This window comes from Rhinoderma darwinii, unplaced genomic scaffold (genome assembly GCF_050947455.1).
Source record: "Rhinoderma darwinii isolate aRhiDar2 unplaced genomic scaffold, aRhiDar2.hap1 Scaffold_2258, whole genome shotgun sequence".
Lineage (NCBI taxonomy): Eukaryota > Metazoa > Chordata > Amphibia > Anura > Rhinodermatidae > Rhinoderma > Rhinoderma darwinii.
In genome coordinates, this window is record NW_027462575.1 from 3,602 (window position 1) to 29,690 (window position 26,089).

Sequence of the window (26,089 nt, forward strand, 5' to 3'; positions counted from 1 at the left end):
GGTGATATTATGATGGAGTGATTATAGATGTAGTGATATTATGATGGAGTGATTATAGATGTGGCGGTGATATTATGATGGAGTGATTATAGATGTGGTGATATTATGATGTAGTGATTATAGATGTGATGATATTATGATGGAGTGATTATAGATGTGGTGATATTATGATGGAGTGATTATAGATGTGGTGATATTATGATGGAGTGATTATAGATGTGGTGATATTATGATGCAGTGATTATAGATGTAGTGATATTATGATGGAGTGATTATAGATGTGGTGATATTATGATGGAGTGATTATAGATGTGGTGATGATATTATGATGGAGTGATTATAGATGTGGTGGTGATATTATGATGGAGTGATTATAGATGTGGTGATATTATGATGGAGTGATTATAGATGTGATGATATTATGATGGAGTGATTATAGATGTGGTGATATTATGATGGAGTGATTATAGATGTGGTGGTGATATTATGATGGAGTGATTATAGATGTGGTGGTGATATTATGATGGAGTGATTATAGATGTGGTGATGATATTATGATGGAGTGATTATAGATGTGATGATATTATGATGGAGTGATTATAGATGTGATGATATTATGATGGAGTGATTATAGATGTGGTGATGATATTATGATGGAGTGATTATAGATGTGGTGGTGATATTATGATGGAGTGATTATAGATGTGGTGATATTATGATGGAGTGATTATAGATGTGATGATATTATGATGGAGTGATTATAGATGTGGTGATATTATGATGGAGTGATTATAGATGTGGTGGTGATATTATGATGGAGTGATTATAGATGTGGTGGTGATATTATGATGGAGTGATTATAGATGTGGTGGTGATATTATGATGTAGTGATTATAGATGTGGTGATATTATGATGGAGTGATTATAGATGTGATGATATTATGATGTAGTGATTATAGATGTGGTGGTATTATGATGGAGTGATTATAGATGTGGTGATATTATGATGGAGTGATTATAGATGTGGTGATATTATGATGGAGTGATTATAGATGTGGTGATATTATGATGGAGTGATTATAGATGTGGTGATATTATGATGGAGTGATTATAGATGTGGTGATATTATGATGTAGTGATTATAGATGTGGTGATATTATGATGCAGTGATTATAGATGTGGTGATATTATGATGTAGTGATTATAGATGTGGTGATATTATGATGTAGTGATTATAGATGTGGTGATATTATGATGTAGTGATTATAGATGTGGTGATATTATGATGGAGTGATTATAGATGTGGTGATGATATTATGATGTAGTGATTATAGATGTGGTGATATTATGATGGAGTGATTATAGATGTGGTGATATTATGATGTAGTGATTATAGATGTGGTGATATTATGATGGAGTGATTATAGATGTGGTGATGATATTATGATGTAGTGATTATAGATGTGGTGATATTATGATGGAGTGATTATAGATGTGGTGATATTATGATGGAGTGATTATAGATGTGATGATATTATGATGGAGTGATTATAGATGTGGTGATATTATGATGGAGTGATTATAGATGTGGTGATATTATGATGGAGTGATTATAGATGTGGTGATATTATGATGGAGTGATTATAGATGTGGTGATATTATGATGTAGTGATTATAGATGTGGTGATATTATGATGGAGTGATTATAGATGTGGTGATATTATGATGGAGTGATTATAGATGTGGTGATATTATGATGGAGTGATTATAGATGTGGTGATATTATGATGGAGTGATTATAGATGCGGTGATATTATGATGGAGTGATTATAGATGTGGTGATATTATGATGTAGTGATTATAGATGTGGTGGTATTATGATGGAGTGATTATAGATGTGGTGATATTATGATGTAGTGATTATAGATGTGGTGATATTATGATGGAGTGATTATAGATGTGATGATATTATGATGTAGTGATTATAGATGTGATGATATTATGATGGAGTGATTATAGATGTGGTGATATTATGATGCAGTGATTATAGATGTGGTGATATTATGATGGAGTGATTATAGATGTGGTGATATTATGATGTAGTGATTATAGATGTGGTGATATTATGATGGAGTGATTATAGATGTGGTGATGATATTATGATGGAGTGATTATAGATGTGGTGATGATATTATGATGTAGTGATTATAGATGTGGTGATATTATGATGTAGTGATTATAGATGTGGTGATATTATGATGGAGTGATTATAGATGTGGTGATATTATGATGGAGTGATTATAGATGTGGTGATATTATGATGGAGTGATTATAGATGTGGTGGTGATATTATGATGGAGTGATTATAGATGTGATGGTGATATTATGATGGAGTGATTATAGATGTGGTGATATTATGATGTAGTGATTATAGATGTGGTGATATTATGATGGAGTGATTATAGATGTGGTGATGATATTATGATGTAGTGATTATAGATGTGGTGATATTATGATGGAGTGATTATAGATGTGGTGATATTATGATGGAGTGATTATAGATGTGGTGATGATATTATGATGTAGTGATTATAGATGTGGTGATATTATGATGGAGTGATTATAGATGTGGTGGTGATATTATGATGGAGTGATTATAGATGTGGTGGTGATATTATGATGGAGTGATTATAGATGTGGTGATATTATGATGGAGTGATTATAGATGTGGTGGTGATATTATGATGGAGTGATTATAGATGTGGTGATATTATGATGGAGTGATTATAGATGTGGTGATGATATTATGATGTAGTGATTATAGATGTGGTGATATTATGATGGAGTGATTATAGATGTGGTGATATTATGATGGAGTGATTATAGATGTGGTGATGATATTATGATGTAGTGATTATAGATGTGGTGATATTATGATGTAGTGATTATAGATGTGGTGATATTATGATGGAGTGATTATAGATGTGGTGGTGATATTATGATGGAGTGATTATAGATGTGGTGATATTATGATGTAGTGATTATAGATGTGGTGATATTATGATGGAGTGATTATAGATGTGGTGATATTATGATGGAGTGATTATAGATGTGGTGATATTATGATGGAGTGATTATAGATGTGGTGATATTATGGTGGAGTGATTATAGATGTGGTGATATTATGATGTAGTGATTATAGATGTGATGATATTATGATGGAGTGATTATAGATGTGGTGATGATATTATGATGGAGTGATTATAGATGTGGTGATATTATGATGTAGTGATTATAGATGTGGTGATATTATGATGGAGTGATTATAGATGTGGTGATATTATGATGGAGTGATTATAGATGTGGTGATGATATTATGATGGAGTGATTATAGATGTGGTGATGATATTATGATGTAGTGATTATAGATGTGGTGATATTATGATGTAGTGATTATAGATGTGGTGATATTATGATGGAGTGATTATAGATGTGGTGATATTATGATGGAGTGATTATAGATGTGGTGATATTATGATGGAGTGATTATAGATGTGGTGGTGATATTATGATGGAGTGATTATAGATGTGGTGATGATATTATGATGGAGTGATTATAGATGTGGTGATGATATTATGATGGAGTGATTATAGATGTGGTGATATTATGATGTAGTGATTATAGATGTGGTGGTGATATTATGATGGAGTGATTATAGATGTGGTGATATTATGATGGAGTGATTATAGATGTGGTGGTGATATTATGATGGAGTGATTATAGATGTGGTGATGATATTATGATGGAGTGATTATAGATGTGGTGGTGATATTATGATGGAGTGATTATAGATGTGGTGATATTATGATGTAGTGATTATAGATGTGGTGGTGATATTATGATGGAGTGATTATAGATGTGGTGATATTATGATGGAGTGATTATAGATGTGGTGATATTATGATGGAGTGATTATAGATGTGGTGATGATATTATGATGGAGTGATTATAGATGTGGTGATATTATGATGTAGTGATTATAGATGTGGTGATATTATGATGTAGTGATTATAGATGTGGTGATATTATGATGGAGTGATTATAGATGTGGTGATATTATGATGGAGTGATTATAGATGTGATGATATTATGATGTAGTGATTATAGATGCGGTGATATTATGATGGAGTGATTATAGATGTGGTGATGATATTATGATGGAGTGATTATAGATGTGGTGATATTATGATGTAGTGATTATAGATGTGGTGGTGATATTATGGTGGAGTGATTATAGATGTGGTGATATTATGATGTAGTGATTATAGATGTGATGATATTATGATGGAGTGATTATAGATGTGGTGATGATATTATGATGGAGTGATTATAGATGTGGTGATATTATGATGTAGTGATTATAGATGTGGTGATATTATGATGGAGTGATTATAGATGTGGTGATATTATGATGTAGTGATTATAGATGTGGTGATATTATGATGTAGTGATTATAGATGTGGTGATATTATGATGGAGTGATTATAGATGTGGTGATATGATGGAGTGATTATAGATGTGATGATATTATGATGGAGTGATTATAGATGTGGTGATATTATGATGGAGTGATTATAGATGTGGCGGTGATATTATGATGGAGTGATTATAGATGTGGTGATATTATGATGTAGTGATTATAGATGTGATGGTGATATTATGATGTAGTGATTATAGATGTGGTGATATTATGATGGAGTGATTATAGATGTGGTGATATTATGATGGAGTGATTATAGATGTGGTGATATTATGATGGAGTGATTATAGATGTGGTGATATTATGATGGAGTGATTATAGATGTGGCGGTCTTTTTATGATATGATTTTCATGGATTTTGGCCGCGAGGTTCATATCCAGGAGCTCATGGTGATAATCTTGTGCTGGTTCATATATCGCGTCTTTACGTTCCGTTCCACACGAGATTAATGCATTGAGGTCCAATATACAGATAATCAAGTCATCGGCCGCTGGAAAACCTTAGTCAGGGTCACGCTCGGCTCAGGTCTACCATAGTCAGGGTCACGCTCGGCTCAGGTGTACCATAGTCAGGGTCACGCTCGGCTCAGGTCTACCATAGTCAGGGTCACGCTCGGCTCAGGTCTACCATAGTCAGGGTCACGCTCGGCTCAGGTCTACCATAGTCATGGTCACGCTCGGCTCAGGTCTACCATAGTCATGGTCACGCTCGGCTCAGGTCTACCATAGTCATGGTCACGCTCGGCTCAGGTCTACCATAGGCAGGGTCACGCTCGGCTCAGGTCTACCATAGGCAGGGTCACGCTCGCCTCAGGTCTACCATAGGCAGGGGCGTAACGGGTACCCAGAGTCCTGCTTTCCTTATGATCTGCTCCTGTATCTTGATATGGGTCCTTCTGTCTTCCAGGCCCTCCAGCAACGTCTCCAGTCTCTCCCTTTTGATGCCCTGCTTGTCTCGGCCTCGGTCACCTACCTCGGCGCTCTACCATGGACTCGTTGTACTACTTTGCTGGATAAGTGGTGGTCCTTTTGCCAAGGGGCTGAGGTGTCTGTAGATCCTGATGACATAAGAGAAGCCCTAAACTCTCCAAGCCAAGACCAGAGTGTTCTGGGCCGATTACTGGAGCTGCTCAGCTCTGCCGCAAAGAGGATGGTGTGGCAGAAAGAAAGGCTTCCAGGGAACACGGAGACCCGGACCCGCGCTTCTCTCCTTCAGACAAGTGGCTTGTATTCACTGCTCCGACCTCCACTGATCCTGGACCCAGATCTGCGGGCAGAGAGGTGGCTGCAGGTTCTGCTGGGTGGAGAAGCTCAGGAGAGAGGTCGGCACCGCTCGTGTTTGTCTCTTGTGCATGTCCTTCGTGTCTGTGGTCAGATCAGAGCCGCCATGTCACTCGTTTGTTTTGGTACAGGGGAAGCGTCACCTTCTTATGACCTTGGAGAAAGTCACAAGCCAAGTCCTGTAGATGGGACTGCGAGGTTGTGGGTGATTGATGCGTCCGACATAATGTTGACCCAGAGACTATTATCTGCTGCAGAACAAGGTGAGAATCCTGGAGGGCTGGCGGTCAAAACGTCCTACAGAGACCTCAATGATTACTCCATGAATGACCTCAATGGCTTTAATACGACACCTGAATAAATCCATCGTCTGTTTTATATGAACAGACCAGGAACCCTCCGAGACCAGCGACGTGTGTAAATCCATATAGAAAGAAATGGCTCAGAGTAGGTGGAAACCATCGTACACCGCTGGTCAAAATGAAGGGTCAATCCAAAATTTCCGAGGAATGTTCTCCTACAATGTTCTGCGATACTTCTCCATGTTGTAGCCTCCTGAACACACAGGTGCGACGCGCTCCCCCAGTGGACAAATGTTGCCCCTTCTACAGACACTCGGCCCACAGATGGATGAGAACCGCCCGTCATCCCGGGGGAACGGAGCACGTGGGGCCCTTTTTCTTAATCTATAGCAATAATTTTATACAGGGTGGGATCAGAGGGCGACTTGAACAGTCCGTCTAGGTAGCGGTGTCTTCTGTAGAGAGCATGTTCCCATAGCGTGGAGATGCCGCCGCCGCCTCATTCACACCGGTTTCCACCTTTCTCCACATCCGCAGGTCTGTGTGTGCTCATTAGAAATGTTGAGAAGGCGCCATCTTGTGTGGAGATTGTGCGTTCCCTACAAAGTACACGAGGAAGTTGTCTCCATCCAGTGTCGTCCTCACAGAGCCGGGACCCCCCACCCAGCGTTAGTCATGTCTCCATGCAGAACCCATCACACCAGTTGGTGACCCCAGACGATGAGACCTCCATGTCCTTCCAGCTGTTCCTCAGCACCGGCCTCCCGCTCAGCAACTTTGTGAAAGGTAAATGTCTTATTTGTAAAGCGCCAACACTTGACCTTGTAATGAGCGTAACATGAGATGAATCACTTCTCGCAGAGGTCGATGCCTCATTCCTAAAAGATGTAACTGTGGTGGACTTGAGCCTCGGCTCCTCGGGGCTGGAGGAAGAGCTGCTCCAGGAGATGGTAATGCTGAAGGATCCACGGCTGCAAGAAGAGAGGAGGAGTCTGAACATGAACGCACTGAAACTGATGATGGAGCTTCACAAGGCTCAGGTGAGAAGTCAGGAACAGGTGTGCCGGATGTGGCGCTCCTCCGCCCTGTGTCTTCTGCTGGAGATATTGGGGAAGTTTTAGGATCAGAGGTCGGTGGACTTTACTTTTACTGTCATAGTGCATGCGGAACTGCTGTCAGTTGTATTTTCTTCCTCCACGGCAGGACCGGTTGCTGGATTACGTCTCGTCAGGAACGAGCCTCCTAGTTGAGGACACAGATTTCCTGAATACGATGTCCATGTGTGAGGAGGCCCAGGCCACACTACGGGCATCACTGGTTGATGTGGAGGCTTTACAACAACGGACACAAGAACACATGGCCCCATACATGACTGCAGCGCAACGTTGTGCCCGTCTCTATTCCAGACTGCAGGAAGTGTCCCGTTTATCTCCTCATTATCACTTTCCCGCTTCCTCGGTCCTGGACTGGGCCCTCAGTGCTCTTCATAGTCAGGTAGAGGGTGGAGAGGACCTGGAGAAGGTTCTGACTCGTGGAATCCTCGCACGTGTCCTCCTCATGATCGCGGAGGAGCACAGACCCGTCCTGCACCTGCTGCTGGCAGTGGGGCATCCTCATCCGCTGGAGTGGTTCTCATTCTTGGGGCTTTCATGTAAATCGGTTTCGGAGACTTCCTCCTCCTGCATCCAGAGACCCCGGTGGGTGGAGGTTGACGCCTGGGCAGAGTTAGCGCAGCTGGAGAAGCTCTCTGCCTTTCAGGGCATCCGCTCTTCTCTGAGTGCGCAGACAAAGCAATGGCAGGAGTACTTCAGGGTGCGCTCCACCGTTATTGGGCCCGTGCCCTGCTCCACCTTCTCCCACTTGACGCTCTTACAGGTAGCCATCTTGTGGCGCATCCTAAAGCCTGAATGCCTGGGCCTGGTCTTCTCTCACCTCACCTCATGCATCCTGGGGCCAGAACCGGAGAACAAAGGGGAGGAAGAGGGAGATCTGATCAGTCAGTCAGATCCCCGTACGCCAGTCCTGTTCCTCCTTCATCCATTGTCACCAGATCTTGCCGTGAATCACATCCTGCACCTGGCAAAGAAGAGGGGCAAGAAGGTGGGTGATAAATCCAAAGAATGAACCAACCGTGTGGTAGTTACTGCAGTCTGTACTTACCCATCATTCCCTCATAGGTGAAGACCATCTCCTGGAGCGAGACCCTTCCCACCGGCAGCACGAGAGACGCATTACTTACCTGTCAGCGAGAGGGGCACTGGATTCTACTAAACTGGCACCCGGGTCTGACGGATCTACTGCCGACTGCAGAGGGTACGAGAACTGAGATGCCCCGAATACCCCCCCCAAGTCATAGAACATGGGGGGGCACTTCTATACAGGAGATATTAATACTGGGGTCACTTCTATACAGGAGATATTAATACTGGGGTCACTTCTATACAGGAGATATTAATACTGGGGTCACTTCTATACAGGAGATATTAATACTGGGGTCACTTCTATACAGGAGATATTAATACTGGGGGTCACTTCTATACAGGAGATATTAATACTGGGGTCACTTCTATACAGGAGATATTAATACTGGGGGTCACTTCTATACAGGAGATATTAATACTGGGGTCACTTCTATACAGGAGATATTAATACTGGGGGTCACTTCTATACAGGAGATATTAATACTGGGGGTCACTTCTATACAGGAGATATTAATACTGGGGTCACTTCTATACAGGAGATATTAATACTGGGGGACACTTCTATACAGGAGATATTAATACTGGGGGTCACTTCTATACAGGAGATATTAATACTGGGGGTCACTTCTATACAGGAGATATTAATACTGGGGGACACTTCTATACAGGAGATATTAATACTGGGGGTCACTTCTATACAGGAGATATTAATACTGGGGTCACTTCTATACAGGAGATATTAATACTGGGGACACTTCTATACAGGAGATATTAATACTGGGGGTCACTTCTATACAGGAGATATTAATACTGGGGGTCACTTCTATACAGGAGATATTAATACTGGGGTCACTTCTATACAGGAGATATTAATACTGGGGACACTTCTATACAGGAGATATTAATACTGGGGTCACTTCTATACAGGAGATATTAATACTGGGGTCACTTCTGTACAGGAGATATTAATACTGGGGTCACTTCTATACAGGAGATATTAATACTGGGGTCACTTCTATACAGGAGATATTAATACTGGGGTCACTTCTATACAGGAGATATTAATACCGGGGTCACTTCTATACTGGAGATATTAATACTGGGGTCACTTCTGTACAGGAGATATTAATACTGGGGTCACTTCTATACTGGAGATATTAATACTGGGGGTCACTTCTATACAGGAGATATTAATACTGGGGGTCACTTCTATACAGGAGATATTAATACTGGGGTCACTTCTATACAGGAGATATTAATACTGGGATCACTTCTATACTGGAGATATTAATACTGGGGTCACTTCTATACAGGAGATATTAATACTGGGGGACACTTCTATACAGGAGATATTAATACTGGGGTCACTTCTATACAGGAGATATTAATACTGGGGGACACTTCTATACAGGAGATATTAATACTGGGGTCACTTCTATACAGGAGATATTAATACTGGGGTCACTTCTATACTGGAGATATTAATACTGGGGTCACTTCTATACTGGAGATATTAATACTGGGGTCACTTCTATACAGGAGATATTAATACTGGGGGTGACTTCTATACAGGAGATATTAATACTGGGGTGACTTCTATACAGGAGATATTAATACTGGGGGTCACTTCTATACTGGAGATATTAATACTGGGGGTCACTTCTATACAGGAGATATTAATACTGGGGGACACTTCTATACAGGAGATATTAATACTGGGGACACTTCTATACTGGAGATATATTAATACTGGGGACACTTCTATACAGGAGATATTAATACTGGGGACACTTCTATACTGGAGATATTAATACTGAGGGTCACTTCTATACAGGAGATATTAATACTGGGGGTCACTTCTATACAGGAGATATTAATACTGGGGGTCACTTCTATACAGGAGATATTAATACTGGGGTCACTTCTATACAGGAGATATTAATACTGGGGTGACTTCTATACAGGAGATATTAATACTGGGGGTCACTTCTATACAGGAGATATTAATACTGGGGGTCACTTCTATACAGGAGATATTAATACTGGGGGTCACTTCTATACAGGAGATATTAATACTGGGGTCACTTCTATACAGGAGATATTAATACTGGGGGTCACTTCTATACAGGAGATATTAATACTGGGGGTCACTTCTATACAGGAGATATTAATACTGGGGGTCACTTCTATACTGGAGATATTAATACTGGGGTCACTTCTATACAGGAGATATTAATACTGGGGGTCACTTCTATACTGGAGATATTAATACTGGGGGACACTTCTATACAGGAGATATTAATACTGGGGTCTCTTCTATACAGGAGATATTAATACTGGGGACACTTCTATACCGGAGATATTAATACTGGGGTCACTTCTATACAGGAGATATTAATACTGGGGACACTTCTATACAGGAGATATTAATACTGGGGTCACTTCTATACAGGAGATATTAATACTGGGGACACTTCTATACAGGAGATATTAATACTGGGGTCACTTCTATACAGGAGATATTAATACTGGGGGGCACTTCTATACAGGAGATATTAATACTGGGGGGCACTTCTATACAGGAGATATTAATACTGGGGACACTTCTATACAGGAGATATTAATACTGGGGTCACTTCTATAGAGGAGATATTAATACTGGGGTCACTTCTATACAGGAGATATTAATACTGGGGGTCACTTCTATACAGGAGATATTAATACTGGGGGTCACTTCTATACAGGAGATATTAATACTGGGGGACACTTCTATACAGGAGATATTAATACTGGGGTCACTTCTATACTGGAGATATTAATACTGGGGACACTTCTATACAGGAGATATTAATACTGGGGGACACTTCTATACAGGAGATATTAATACTGGGGTCACTTCTATACTGGAGATATTAATACTGGGGTCACTTCTATACAGGAGATATTAATACTGGGGTCACTTCTATACAGGAGATATTAATACTGGGGGTCACTTCTATACAGGAGATATTAATACTGGGGTCACTTCTATACAGGAGATATTAATACTGGGGTCACTTCTATACTGGAGATATTAATACTGGGGGTCACTTCTATACAGGAGATATTAATACTGGGGGTCACTTCTATACAGGAGATATTAATACTGGGGTCACTTCTATACAGGAGATATTAATACTGGGGTCACTTCTATACAGGAGATATTAATACTGGGGGTCACTTCTATACAGGAGATATTAATACTGGGGGTCACTTCTATACAGGAGATATTAATACTGGGGGACACTTCTATACAGGAGATATTAATACTGGGGGTCACTTCTATACAGGAGATATTAATACTGGGGGACACTTCTATACAGGAGATATTAATACTGGGGTCACTTCTATACAGGAGATATTAATACTGGGGTCACTTCTATACAGGAGATATTAATACTGGGGGACACTTCTATACAGGAGATATTAATACTGGGGGACACTTCTATACAGGAGATATTAATACTGGGGTCACTTCTATACAGGAGATATTAATACTGAGGGTCACTTCTATACAGGAGATATTAATACTGGGGGTCACTTCTATACAGGAGATATTAATACTGGGGGTCACTTCTATACAGGAGATATTAATACTGGGGGTCACTTCTATACAGGAGATATTAATACTGGGGGTCACTTCTATACAGGAGATATTAATACTGGGGGTCACTTCTATACAGGAGATATTAATACTGGGGGACACTTCTATACAGGAGATATTAATACTGGGGGTCACTTCTATACAGGAGATATTAATACTGGGGACACTTCTATACAGGAGATATTAATACTGGGGGTCACTTCTATACTGGAGATATTAATACTGGGGGACACTTCTATACAGGAGATATTAATACTGGGGGTCACTTCTATACTGGAGATATTAATACTGGGGTCACTTCTATACAGGAGATATTAATACTGGGGTCACTTCTATACAGAAGATATTAATACTGGGGGACACTTCTATACAGGAGATATTAATACTGGGGTCACTTCTATACAGGAGATATTAATACTGGGGGTCACTTCTATACAGGAGATATTAATACTGGGGGTCACTTCTATACTGGAGATATTAATACTGGGGGACACTTCTATACAGGAGATATTAATACTGGGGTCACTTCTATACTGGAGATATTAATACTGGGGTCACTTCTATACAGGAGATATTAATACTGGGGTCACTTCTATACAGGAGATATTAATACTGGGGGTCACTTCTATACAGGAGATATTAATACTGGGGGACACTTCTATACAGCAGATATTAATACTGGGGGACACTTCTATACAGGAGATATTAATACTGGGGGCACTTCTATACAGGAGATATTAATACTGGGGGACACTTCTATACAGGAGATATTAATACTGGGGGGCACTTCTATACAGGAGATATTAATACTGGGGGTCACTTCTATACAGGAGATATTAATACTGGGGGGCACTTCTATACAGGAGATATTAATACTGGGGGACACTTCTATACAGGAGATATTAATACTGGGGGACACTTCTATACAGGAGATATTAATACTGGGGGACACTTCTATACAGGAGATATTAATACTGGGGACACTTCTATACTGGAGATATTAATACTGGGGTCACTTCTATACAGGAGATATTAATACTGGGGTCACTTCTATACTGGAGATATTAATACTGGGGTCACTTCTATACTGGAGATATTAATACTGGGGTCACTTCTATACAGGAGATATTAATACTGGGGGCACTTCTATACTGGAGATATTAATACTGGGGTCACTTCTATACAGGAGATATTAATACTGGGGTCACTTCTATACAGGAGATATTAATACTGGGGTCACTTCTATACTGGAGATATTAATACTGGGGTCACTTCTATACTGGAGATATTAATACTGGGGGACACTTCTATACAGGAGATATTAATACTGGGGACACTTCTATACTGGAGATATTAATACTGGGGACACTTCTATACAGGAGATATTAATACTGGGGTCACTTCTATACAGGAGATATTAATACTGGGGTCAGTTCTATACAGGAGATATTAATACTGGGGTCACTTCTATACTGGAGATATTAATACTGGGGGTCACTTCTATACAGGAGATATTAATACTGGGGGACACTTCTATACAGGAGATATTAATACTGGGGTCACTTCTATACAGGAGATATTAATACTGGGGGACACTTCTATACAGGAGATATTAATACTGGGGTCACTTCTATACAGGAGATATTAATACTGGGGGACACTTCTATACAGGAGATATTAATACTGGGGGACACTTCTATACAGGAGATATTAATACTGGGGGACACTTCTATACAGGAGATATTAATACTGGGGGACACTTCTATACAGGAGATATTAATACTGGGGGTCACTTCTATACAGGAGATATTAATACTGGGGGACACTTCTATACAGGAGATATTAATACTGGGGTCACTTCTATACAGGAGATATTAATACTGGGGTCACTTCTATACAGGAGATATTAATACTGGGGGACACTTCTATACAGGAGATATTAATACTGGGGGACACTTCTATACAGGAGATATTAATACTGAGGGTCACTTCTATACAGGAGATATTAATACTGGGGGTCACTTCTATACAGGAGATATTAATACTGGGGGTCACTTCTATACAGGAGATATTAATACTGGGGGTCACTTCTATACAGGAGATATTAATACTGGGGGTCACTTCTATACAGGAGATATTAATACTGGGGGTCACTTCTATACAGGAGATATTAATACTGGGGGACACTTCTATACAGGAGATATTAATACTGGGGGTCACTTCTATACAGGAGATATTAATACTGGGGACACTTCTATACAGGAGATATTAATACTGGGGGTCACTTCTATACTGGAGATATTAATACTGGGGGACACTTCTATACAGGAGATATTAATACTGGGGGTCACTTCTATACTGGAGATATTAATACTGGGGTCACTTCTATACAGGAGATATTAATACTGGGGTCACTTCTATACAGAAGATATTAATACTGGGGGACACTTCTATACAGGAGATATTAATACTGGGGTCACTTCTATACAGGAGATATTAATACTGGGGGTCACTTCTATACAGGAGATATTAATACTGGGGGTCACTTCTATACTGGAGATATTAATACTGGGGGACACTTCTATACAGGAGATATTAATACTGGGGTCACTTCTATACTGGAGATATTAATACTGGGGTCACTTCTATACAGGAGATATTAATACTGGGGTCACTTCTATACAGGAGATATTAATACTGGGGGTCACTTCTATACAGGAGATATTAATACTGGGGGACACTTCTATACAGCAGATATTAATACTGGGGGACACTTCTATACAGGAGATATTAATACTGGGGGCACTTCTATACAGGAGATATTAATACTGGGGGACACTTCTATACAGGAGATATTAATACTGGGGGGCACTTCTATACAGGAGATATTAATACTGGGGGTCACTTCTATACAGGAGATATTAATACTGGGGGGCACTTCTATACAGGAGATATTAATACTGGGGGACACTTCTATACAGGAGATATTAATACTGGGGGACACTTCTATACAGGAGATATTAATACTGGGGGACACTTCTATACAGGAGATATTAATACTGGGGACACTTCTATACTGGAGATATTAATACTGGGGTCACTTCTATACAGGAGATATTAATACTGGGGTCACTTCTATACTGGAGATATTAATACTGGGGTCACTTCTATACTGGAGATATTAATACTGGGGTCACTTCTATACAGGAGATATTAATACTGGGGGCACTTCTATACTGGAGATATTAATACTGGGGTCACTTCTATACAGGAGATATTAATACTGGGGGTCACTTCTATACAGGAGATATTAATACTGGGGGTCACTTCTATACAGGAGATATTAATACTGGGGGTCACTTCTATACAGGAGATATTAATACTGGGGGACACTTCTATACAGGAGATATTAATACTGGGGGTCACTTCTATACAGGAGATATTAATACTGGGGGTCACTTCTATACAGGAGATATTAATACTGGGGACACTTCTATACAGGAGATATTAATACTGGGGTCACTTCTATACAGGAGATATTAATACTGGGGTCACTTCTATACAGGAGATATTAATACTGGGGTCACTTCTATACAGGAGATATTAATACTGGGGTCACTTCTATACTGGAGATATTAATACTGGGGTCACTTCTATACTGGAGATATTAATACTGGGGGACACTTCTATACAGGAGATATTAATACTGGGGACACTTCTATACTGGAGATATTAATACTGGGGACACTTCTATACAGGAGATATTAATACTGGGGTCACTTCTATACAGGAGATATTAATACTGGGGTCAGTTCTATACAGGAGATATTAATACTGGGGTCACTTCTATACTGGAGATATTAATACTGGGGGTCACTTCTATACAGGAGATATTAATACTGGGGGACACTTCTATACAGGAGATATTAATACTGGGGTCACTTCTATACAGGAGATATTAATACTGGGGGACACTTCTATACAGGAGATATTAATACTGGGGTCACTTCTATACAGGAGATATTAATACTGGGGGACACTTCTATACAGGAGATATTAATACTGGGGGACACTTCTATACAGGAGATATTAATACTGGGGGACACTTCTATACAGGAGATATTAATACTGGGGGTCACTTCTATACTGGAGATATTAATACTGGGGTCACTTCTATACAGGAGATATTAATACTGGGGTCACTTCTATACAGGAGATATTAATACTGGGGTCACTTCTATACAGGAGATATTAATACTGGGGGACACTTCTATACAGGAGATATTAATACTGGGGGACACTTCTATACAGGAGATATTAATACTGAGGGTCACTTCTATACAGGAGATATTAATACTGGGGGTCACTTCTATACAGGAGATATTAATACTGGGGGTCACTTCTATACAGGAGATATTAATACTGGGGGTCACTTCTATACAGGAGATATTAATACTGGGGGTCACTTCTATACAGGAGATATTAATACTGGGGGTCACTTCTATACAGGAGATATTAATACTGGGGGACACTTCTATACAGGAGATATTAATACTGGGGGTCACTTCTATACAGGAGATATTAATACTGGGGACACTTCTATACAGGAGATATTAATACTGGGGGTCACTTCTATACTGGAGATATTAATACTGGGGGACACTTCTATACAGGAGATATTAATACTGGGGGTCACTTCTATACTGGAGATATTAATACTGGGGTCACTTCTATACAGGAGATATTAATACTGGGGTCACTTCTATACAGAAGATATTAATACTGGGGGACACTTCTATACAGGAGATATTAATACTGGGGTCACTTCTATACAGGAGATATTAATACTGGGGGTCACTTCTATACAGGAGATATTAATACTGGGGGTCACTTCTATACTGGAGATATTAATACTGGGGGACACTTCTATACAGGAGATATTAATACTGGGGTCACTTCTATACTGGAGATATTAATACTGGGGTCACTTCTATACAGGAGATATTAATACTGGGGTCACTTCTATACAGGAGATATTAATACTGGGGGTCACTTCTATAGAGGAGATATTAATACTGGGGGACACTTCTATACAGCAGATATTAATACTGGGGGACACTTCTATACAGGAGATATTAATACTGGGGGCACTTCTATACAGGAGATATTAATACTGGGGGACACTTCTATACAGGAGATATTAATACTGGGGGGCACTTCTATACAGGAGATATTAATACTGGGGGTCACTTCTATACAGGAGATATTAATACTGGGGGGCACTTCTATACAGGAGATATTAATACTGGGGGACACTTCTATACAGGAGATATTAATACTGGGGGACACTTCTATACAGGAGATATTAATACTGGGGGACACTTCTATACAGGAGATATTAATACTGGGGACACTTCTATACTGGAGATATTAATACTGGGGTCACTTCTATACAGGAGATATTAATACTGGGGTCACTTCTATACTGGAGATATTAATACTGGGGTCACTTCTATACTGGAGATATTAATACTGGGGTCACTTCTATACAGGAGATATTAATACTGGGGGCACTTCTATACAGGAGATATTAATACTGGGGGTCACTTCTATACAGGAGATATTAATACTGGGGACACTTCTATACAGGAGATATTAATACTGGGGGTCACTTCTATACTGGAGATATTAATACTGGGGGACACTTCTATACAGGAGATATTAATACTGGGGGTCACTTCTATACTGGAGATATTAATACTGGGGTCACTTCTATACAGGAGATATTAATACTGGGGTCACTTCTATACAGAAGATATTAATACTGGGGGACACTTCTATACAGGAGATATTAATACTGGGGTCACTTCTATACAGGAGATATTAATACTGGGGGTCACTTCTATACAGGAGATATTAATACTGGGGGTCACTTCTATACTGGAGATATTAATACTGGGGGACACTTCTATACAGGAGATATTAATACTGGGGTCACTTCTATACTGGAGATATTAATACTGGGGTCACTTCTATACAGGAGATATTAATACTGGGGTCACTTCTATACAGGAGATATTAATACTGGGGGTCACTTCTATACAGGAGATATTAATACTGGGGGACACTTCTATACAGCAGATATTAATACTGGGGGACACTTCTATACAGGAGATATTAATACTGGGGGCACTTCTATACAGGAGATATTAATACTGGGGGACACTTCTATACAGGAGATATTAATACTGGGGGGCACTTCTATACAGGAGATATTAATACTGGGGGTCACTTCTATACAGGAGATATTAATACTGGGGGGCACTTCTATACAGGAGATATTAATACTGGGGGACACTTCTATACAGGAGATATTAATACTGGGGGACACTTCTATACAGGAGATATTAATACTGGGGGACACTTCTATACAGGAGATATTAATACTGGGGACACTTCTATACTGGAGATATTAATACTGGGGTCACTTCTATACAGGAGATATTAATACTGGGGTCACTTCTATACTGGAGATATTAATACTGGGGTCACTTCTATACTGGAGATATTAATACTGGGGTCACTTCTATACAGGAGATATTAATACTGGGGGCACTTCTATACTGGAGATATTAATACTGGGGTCACTTCTATACAGGAGATATTAATACTGGGGTCACTTCTATACAGGAGATATTAATACTGGGGTCACTTCTATACTGGAGATATTAATACTGGGGTCACTTCTATACTGGAGATATTAATACTGGGGGACACTTCTATACAGGAGATATTAATACTGGGGACACTTCTATACTGGAGATATTAATACTGGGGACACTTCTATACAGGAGATATTAATACTGGGGTCACTTCTATACAGGAGATATTAATACTGGGGTCAGTTCTATACAGGAGATATTAATACTGGGGTCACTTCTATACTGGAGATATTAATACTGGGGGTCACTTCTATACAGGAGATATTAATACTGGGGGACACTTCTATACAGGAGATATTAATACTGGGGTCACTTCTATACAGGAGATATTAATACTGGGGGACACTTCTATACAGGAGATATTAATACTGGGGTCACTTCTATACAGGAGATATTAATACTGGGGGACACTTCTATACAGGAGATATTAATACTGGGGGACACTTCTATACAGGAGATATTAATACTGGGGGACACTTCTATACAGGAGATATTAATACTGGGGGACACTTCTATACAGGAGATATTAATACTGGGGGTCACTTCTATACAGGAGATATTAATACTGGGGGACACTTCTATACAGGAGATATTAATACTGGGGTCACTTCTATACAGGAGATATTAATACTGGGGTCACTTCTATACAGGAGATATTAATACTGGGGGACACTTCTATACAGGAGATATTAATACTGGGGGACACTTCTATACAGGAGATATTAATACTGAGGGTCACTTCTATACAGGAGATATTAATACTGGGGGTCACTTCTATACAGGAGATATTAATACTGGGGGTCACTTCTATACAGGAGATATTAATACTGGGGGTCACTTCTATACAGGAGATATTAATACTGGGGGTCACTTCTATACAGGAGATATTAATACTGGGGGTCACTTCTATACAGGAGATATTAATACTGGGGGACACTTCTATACAGGAGATATTAATACTGGGGGTCACTTCTATACAGGAGATATTAATACTGGGGACACTTCTATACAGGAGATATTAATACTGGGGGTCACTTCTATACTGGAGATATTAATACTGGGGGACACTTCTATACAGGAGATATTAATACTGGGGGTCACTTCTATACTGGAGATATTAATACTGGGGTCACTTCTATACAGGAGATATTAATACTGGGGTCACTTCTATACAGAAGATATTAATACTGGGGGACACTTCTATACAGGAGATATTAATACTGGGGTCACTTCTATACAGGAGATATTAATACTGGGGGTCACTTCTATACAGGAGATATTAATACTGGGGGTCACTTCTATACTGGAGATATTAATACTGGGGGACACTTCTATACAGGAGATATTAATACTGGGGTCACTTCTATACTGGAGATATTAATACTGGGGTCACTTCTATACAGGAGATATTAATACTGGGGTCACTTCTATACAGGAGATATTAATACTGGGGGTCACTTCTATACAGGAGATATTAATACTGGGGGACACTTCTATACAGCAGATATTAATACTGGGGGACACTTCTATACAGGAGATATTAATACTGGGGGCACTTCTATACAGGAGATATTAATACTGGGGGACACTTCTATACAGGAGATATTAATACTGGGGGGCACTTCTATACAGGAGATATTAATACTGGGGGTCACTTCTATACAGGAGATATTAATACTGGGGGGCACTTCTATACAGGAGATATTAATACTGGGGGACACTTCTATACAGGAGATATTAATACTGGGGGACACTTCTATACAGGAGATATTAATACTGGGGGACACTTCTATACAGGAGATATTAATACTGGGGACACTTCTATACTGGAGATATTAATACTGGGGTCACTTCTATACAGGAGATATTAATACTGGGGTCACTTCTATACTGGAGATATTAATACTGGGGTCACTTCTATACTGGAGATATTAATACTGGGGTCACTTCTATACAGGAGATATTAATACTGGGGGCACTTCTATACTGGAGATATTAATACTGGGGTCACTTCTATACAGGAGATATTAATACTGGGGGTCACTTCTATACAGGAGATATTAATACTGGGGGTCACTTCTATACAGGAGATATTAATACTGGGGGTCACTTCTATACAGGAGATATTAATACTGGGGGACACTTCTATACAGGAGATATTAATACTGGGGGTCACTTCTATACAGGAGATATTAATACTGGGGGTCACTTCTATACAGGAGATATTAATACTGGGGACACTTCTATACAGGAGATATTAATACTGGGGTCACTTCTATACAGGAGATATTAATACTGGGGTCACTTCTATACAGGAGATATTAATACTGGGGTCACTTCTATACAGGAGATATTAATACTGGGGTCACTTCTATACTGGAGATATTAATACTGGGGTCACTTCTATACTGGAGATATTAATACTGGGGGACACTTCTATACAGGAGATATTAATACTGGGGACACTTCTATACTGGAGATATTAATACTGGGGACACTTCTATACAGGAGATATTAATACTGGGGTCACTTCTATACAGGAGATATTAATACTGGGGTCAGTTCTATACAGGAGATATTAATACTGGGGTCACTTCTATACTGGAGATATTAATACTGGGGGTCACTTCTATACAGGAGATATTAATACTGGGGGACACTTCTATACAGGAGATATTAATACTGGGGTCACTTCTATACAGGAGATATTAATACTGGGGGACACTTCTATACAGGAGATATTAATACTGGGGTCACTTCTATACAGGAGATATTAATACTGGGGGACACTTCTATACAGGAGATATTAATACTGGGGGACACTTCTATACAGGAGATATTAATACTGGGGGACACTTCTATACAGGAGATATTAATACTGGGGGTCACTTCTATACTGGAGATATTAATACTGGGGTCACTTCTATACAGGAGATATTAATACTGGGGTCACTTCTATACAGGAGATATTAATACTGGGGTCACTTCTATACAGGAGATATTAATACTGGGGGACACTTCTATACAGGAGATATTAATACTGGGGGACACTTCTATACAGGAGATATTAATACTGAGGGTCACTTCTATACAGGAGATATTAATACTGGGGGTCACTTCTATACAGGAGATATTAATACTGGGGGTCACTTCTATACAGGAGATATTAATACTGGGGGTCACTTCTATACAGGAGATATTAATACTGGGGGTCACTTCTATACAGGAGATATTAATACTGGGGGTCACTTCTATACAGGAGATATTAATACTGGGGGACACTTCTATACAGGAGATATTAATACTGGGGGTCACTTCTATACAGGAGATATTAATACTGGGGACACTTCTATACAGGAGATATTAATACTGGGGGTCACTTCTATACTGGAGATATTAATACTGGGGGACACTTCTATACAGGAGATATTAATACTGGGGGTCACTTCTATACTGGAGATATTAATACTGGGGTCACTTCTATACAGGAGATATTAATACTGGGGTCACTTCTATACAGAAGATATTAATACTGGGGGACACTTCTATACAGGAGATATTAATACTGGGGTCACTTCTATACAGGAGATATTAATACTGGGGGTCACTTCTATACAGGAGATATTAATACTGGGGGTCACTTCTATACTGGAGATATTAATACTGGGGGACACTTCTATACAGGAGATATTAATACTGGGGTCACTTCTATACTGGAGATATTAATACTGGGGTCACTTCTATACAGGAGATATTAATACTGGGGTCACTTCTATACAGGAGATATTAATACTGGGGGTCACTTCTATAGAGGAGATATTAATACTGGGGGACACTTCTATACAGCAGATATTAATACTGGGGGACACTTCTATACAGGAGATATTAATACTGGGGGCACTTCTATACAGGAGATATTAATACTGGGGGACACTTCTATACAGGAGATATTAATACTGGGGGGCACTTCTATACAGGAGATATTAATACTGGGGGTCACTTCTATACAGGAGATATTAATACTGGGGGGCACTTCTATACAGGAGATATTAATACTGGGGGACACTTCTATACAGGAGATATTAATACTGGGGGACACTTCTATACAGGAGATATTAATACTGGGGGACACTTCTATACAGGAGATATTAATACTGGGGACACTTCTATACTGGAGATATTAATACTGGGGTCACTTCTATACAGGAGATATTAATACTGGGGTCACTTCTATACTGGAGATATTAATACTGGGGTCACTTCTATACTGGAGATATTAATACTGGGGTCACTTCTATACAGGAGATATTAATACTGGGGGCACTTCTATACTGGAGATATTAATACTGGGGTCACTTCTATACAGGAGATATTAATACTGGGGTCACTTCTATACAGGAGATATTAATACTGGGGTCACTTCTATACAGGAGATATTAATACTGGGGTCACTTCTATACTGGAGATATTAATACTGGGGGACACTTCTATACAGGAGATATTAATACTGGGGACACTTCTATACTGGAGATATTAATACTGGGGACACTTCTATACAGGAGATATTAATACTGGGGTCACTTCTATACAGGAGATATTAATACTGGGGTCAGTTCTATACAGGAGATATTAATACTGGGGTCACTTCTATACTGGAGATATTAATACTGGGGGTCACTTCTATACAGGAGATATTAATACTGGGGGACACTTCTATACAGGAGATATTAATACTGGGGTCACTTCTATACAGGAGATATTAATACTGGGGGACACTTCTATACAGGAGATATTAATACTGGGGTCACTTCTATACAGGAGATATTAATACTGGGGGACACTTCTATACAGGAGATATTAATACTGGGGGACACTTCTATACAGGAGATATTAATACTGGGGGACACTTCTATACAGGAGATATTAATACTGGGGGTCACTTCTATACAGGAGATATTAATACTGGGGGACACTTCTATACAGGAGATATTAATACTGGGGACACTTCTATACTGGAGATATTAATACTGGGGGTCACTTCTATACAGGAGATATTAATACTGGGGGACACTTCTATACTGGAGATATTAATACTGGGGTCACTTCTATACAGGAGATATTAATACTGGGGTCAGTTCTATACAGGAGATATTAATACTGGGGTCACTTCTATACTGGAGATATTAATACTGGGGGTCACTTCTATACAGGAGATATTAATACTGGGGGACACTTCTATACAGGAGATATTAATACTGGGGTCACTTCTATACAGGAGATATTAATACTGGGGTCAGTTCTATACAGGAGATATTAATACTGGGGTCACTTCTATACTGGAGATATTAATACTGGGGGTCACTTCTATACAGGAGATATTAATACTGGGGGACACTTCTATACAGGAGATATTAATACTGGGGTCACTTCTATACAGGAGATATTAATACTGGGGGACACTTCTATACAGGAGATATTAATACTGGGGACACTTCTATACAGGAGATATTAATACTGGGGGACACTTCTATACAGGAGATATTAATACTGGGGGACACTTCTATACAGGAGATATTAATACTGGGGGACACTTCTATACAGGAGATATTAATACTGGGGGTCACTTCTATACAGGAGATATTAATACTGGGGGACACTTCTATACAGGAGATATTAATACTGGGGTCACTTCTATACAGGAGATATTAATACTGGGGTCACTTCTATACAGGAGATATTAATACTGGGGGACACTTCTATACAGGAGATATTAATACTGGGGGACACTTCTATACAGGAGATATTAATACTGAGGGTCACTTCTATACAGGAGATATTAATACTGGGGGTCACTTCTATACAGGAGATATTAATACTGGGGGTCACTTCTATACAGGAGATATTAATACTGGGGGTCACTTCTATACAGGAGATATTAATACTGGGGGTCACTTCTATACAGGAGATATTAATACTGGGGGTCACTTCTATACAGGAGATATTAATACTGGGGGACACTTCTATACAGGAGATATTAATACTGGGGGTCACTTCTATACAGGAGATATTAATACTGGGGGTCACTTCTATACAGGAGATATTAATACTGGGGGTCACTTCTATACAGGAGATATTAATACTGGGGGTCACTTCTATACAGGAGATATTAATACTGGGGGCACTTCTATACAGGAGATATTAATACTGGGGGTCACTTCTATACAGGAGATATTAATACTGGGGGTCACTTCTATACAGGAGATATTAATACTGGGGTCACTTCTATACAGGAGATATTAATACTGGGGGACACTTCTATACAGGAGATATTAATACTGGGGGTCACTTCTATACTGGAGATATTAATACTGGGGGTCACTTCTATACAGGAGATATTAATACTGGGGGTCACTTCTATACAGGAGATATTAATACTGGGGGTCACTTCTATACAGGAGATATTAATACTGGGGTCACTTCTATACAGAAGATATTAATACTGGGGGACACTTCTATACAGGAGATATTAATACTGGGGTCACTTCTATACAGGAGATATTAATACTGGGGGTCACTTCTATACAGGAGATATTAATACTGGGGGTCACTTCTATACTGGAGATATTAATACTGGGGGACACTTCTATACAGGAGATATTAATACTGGGGTCACTTCTATACTGGAGATATTAATACTGGGGTCACTTCTATACAGGAGATATTAATACTGGGGTCACTTCTATACAGGAGATATTAATACTGGGGGTCACTTCTATACAGGAGATATTAATACTGGGGGACACTTCTATACAGCAGATATTAATACTGGGGGACACTTCTATACAGGAGATATTAATACTGGGGGCACTTCTATACAGGAGATATTAATACTGGGGGACACTTCTATACAGGAGATATTAATACTGGGGGGCACTTCTATACAGGAGATATTAATACTGGGGGTCACTTCTATACAGGAGATATTAATACTGGGGGGCACTTCTATACAGGAGATATTAATACTGGGGGACACTTCTATACAGGAGATATTAATACTGGGGGACACTTCTATACAGGAGATATTAATACTGGGGGACACTTCTATACAGGAGATATTAATACTGGGGACACTTCTATACTGGAGATATTAATACTGGGGTCACTTCTATACAGGAGATATTAATACTGGGGTCACTTCTATACTGGAGATATTAATACTGGGGTCACTTCTATACTGGAGATATTAATACTGGGGTCACTTCTATACAGGAGATATTAATACTGGGGGCACTTCTATACTGGAGATATTAATACTGGGGTCACTTCTATACAGGAGATATTAATACTGGGGTCACTTCTATACAGGAGATATTAATACTGGGGTCACTTCTATACTGGA

General features: G+C 39.5%; 1 protein-coding gene across 1 annotated transcript in view; it reads left to right on the plus strand.

Moving 5' to 3' along the window:
• Positions 1 to 6,609: 6,609 nt before the first annotated feature.
• Positions 6,610 to 26,089, plus strand: part of LOC142702040 (dynein heavy chain domain-containing protein 1-like) — a 28,136-nt gene continuing 8,656 nt past the window's right edge. The window contains exons 1-4 of the mRNA XM_075848169.1: positions 6,610 to 6,910; positions 6,986 to 7,164; positions 7,328 to 8,224; positions 8,302 to 8,437. Coding sequence (XP_075704284.1) covers positions 6,610 to 6,910; positions 6,986 to 7,164; positions 7,328 to 8,224; positions 8,302 to 8,437 — 1,513 coding nt within the window. The remainder of the gene's footprint in view (positions 6,911 to 6,985; positions 7,165 to 7,327; positions 8,225 to 8,301; positions 8,438 to 26,089) is intronic.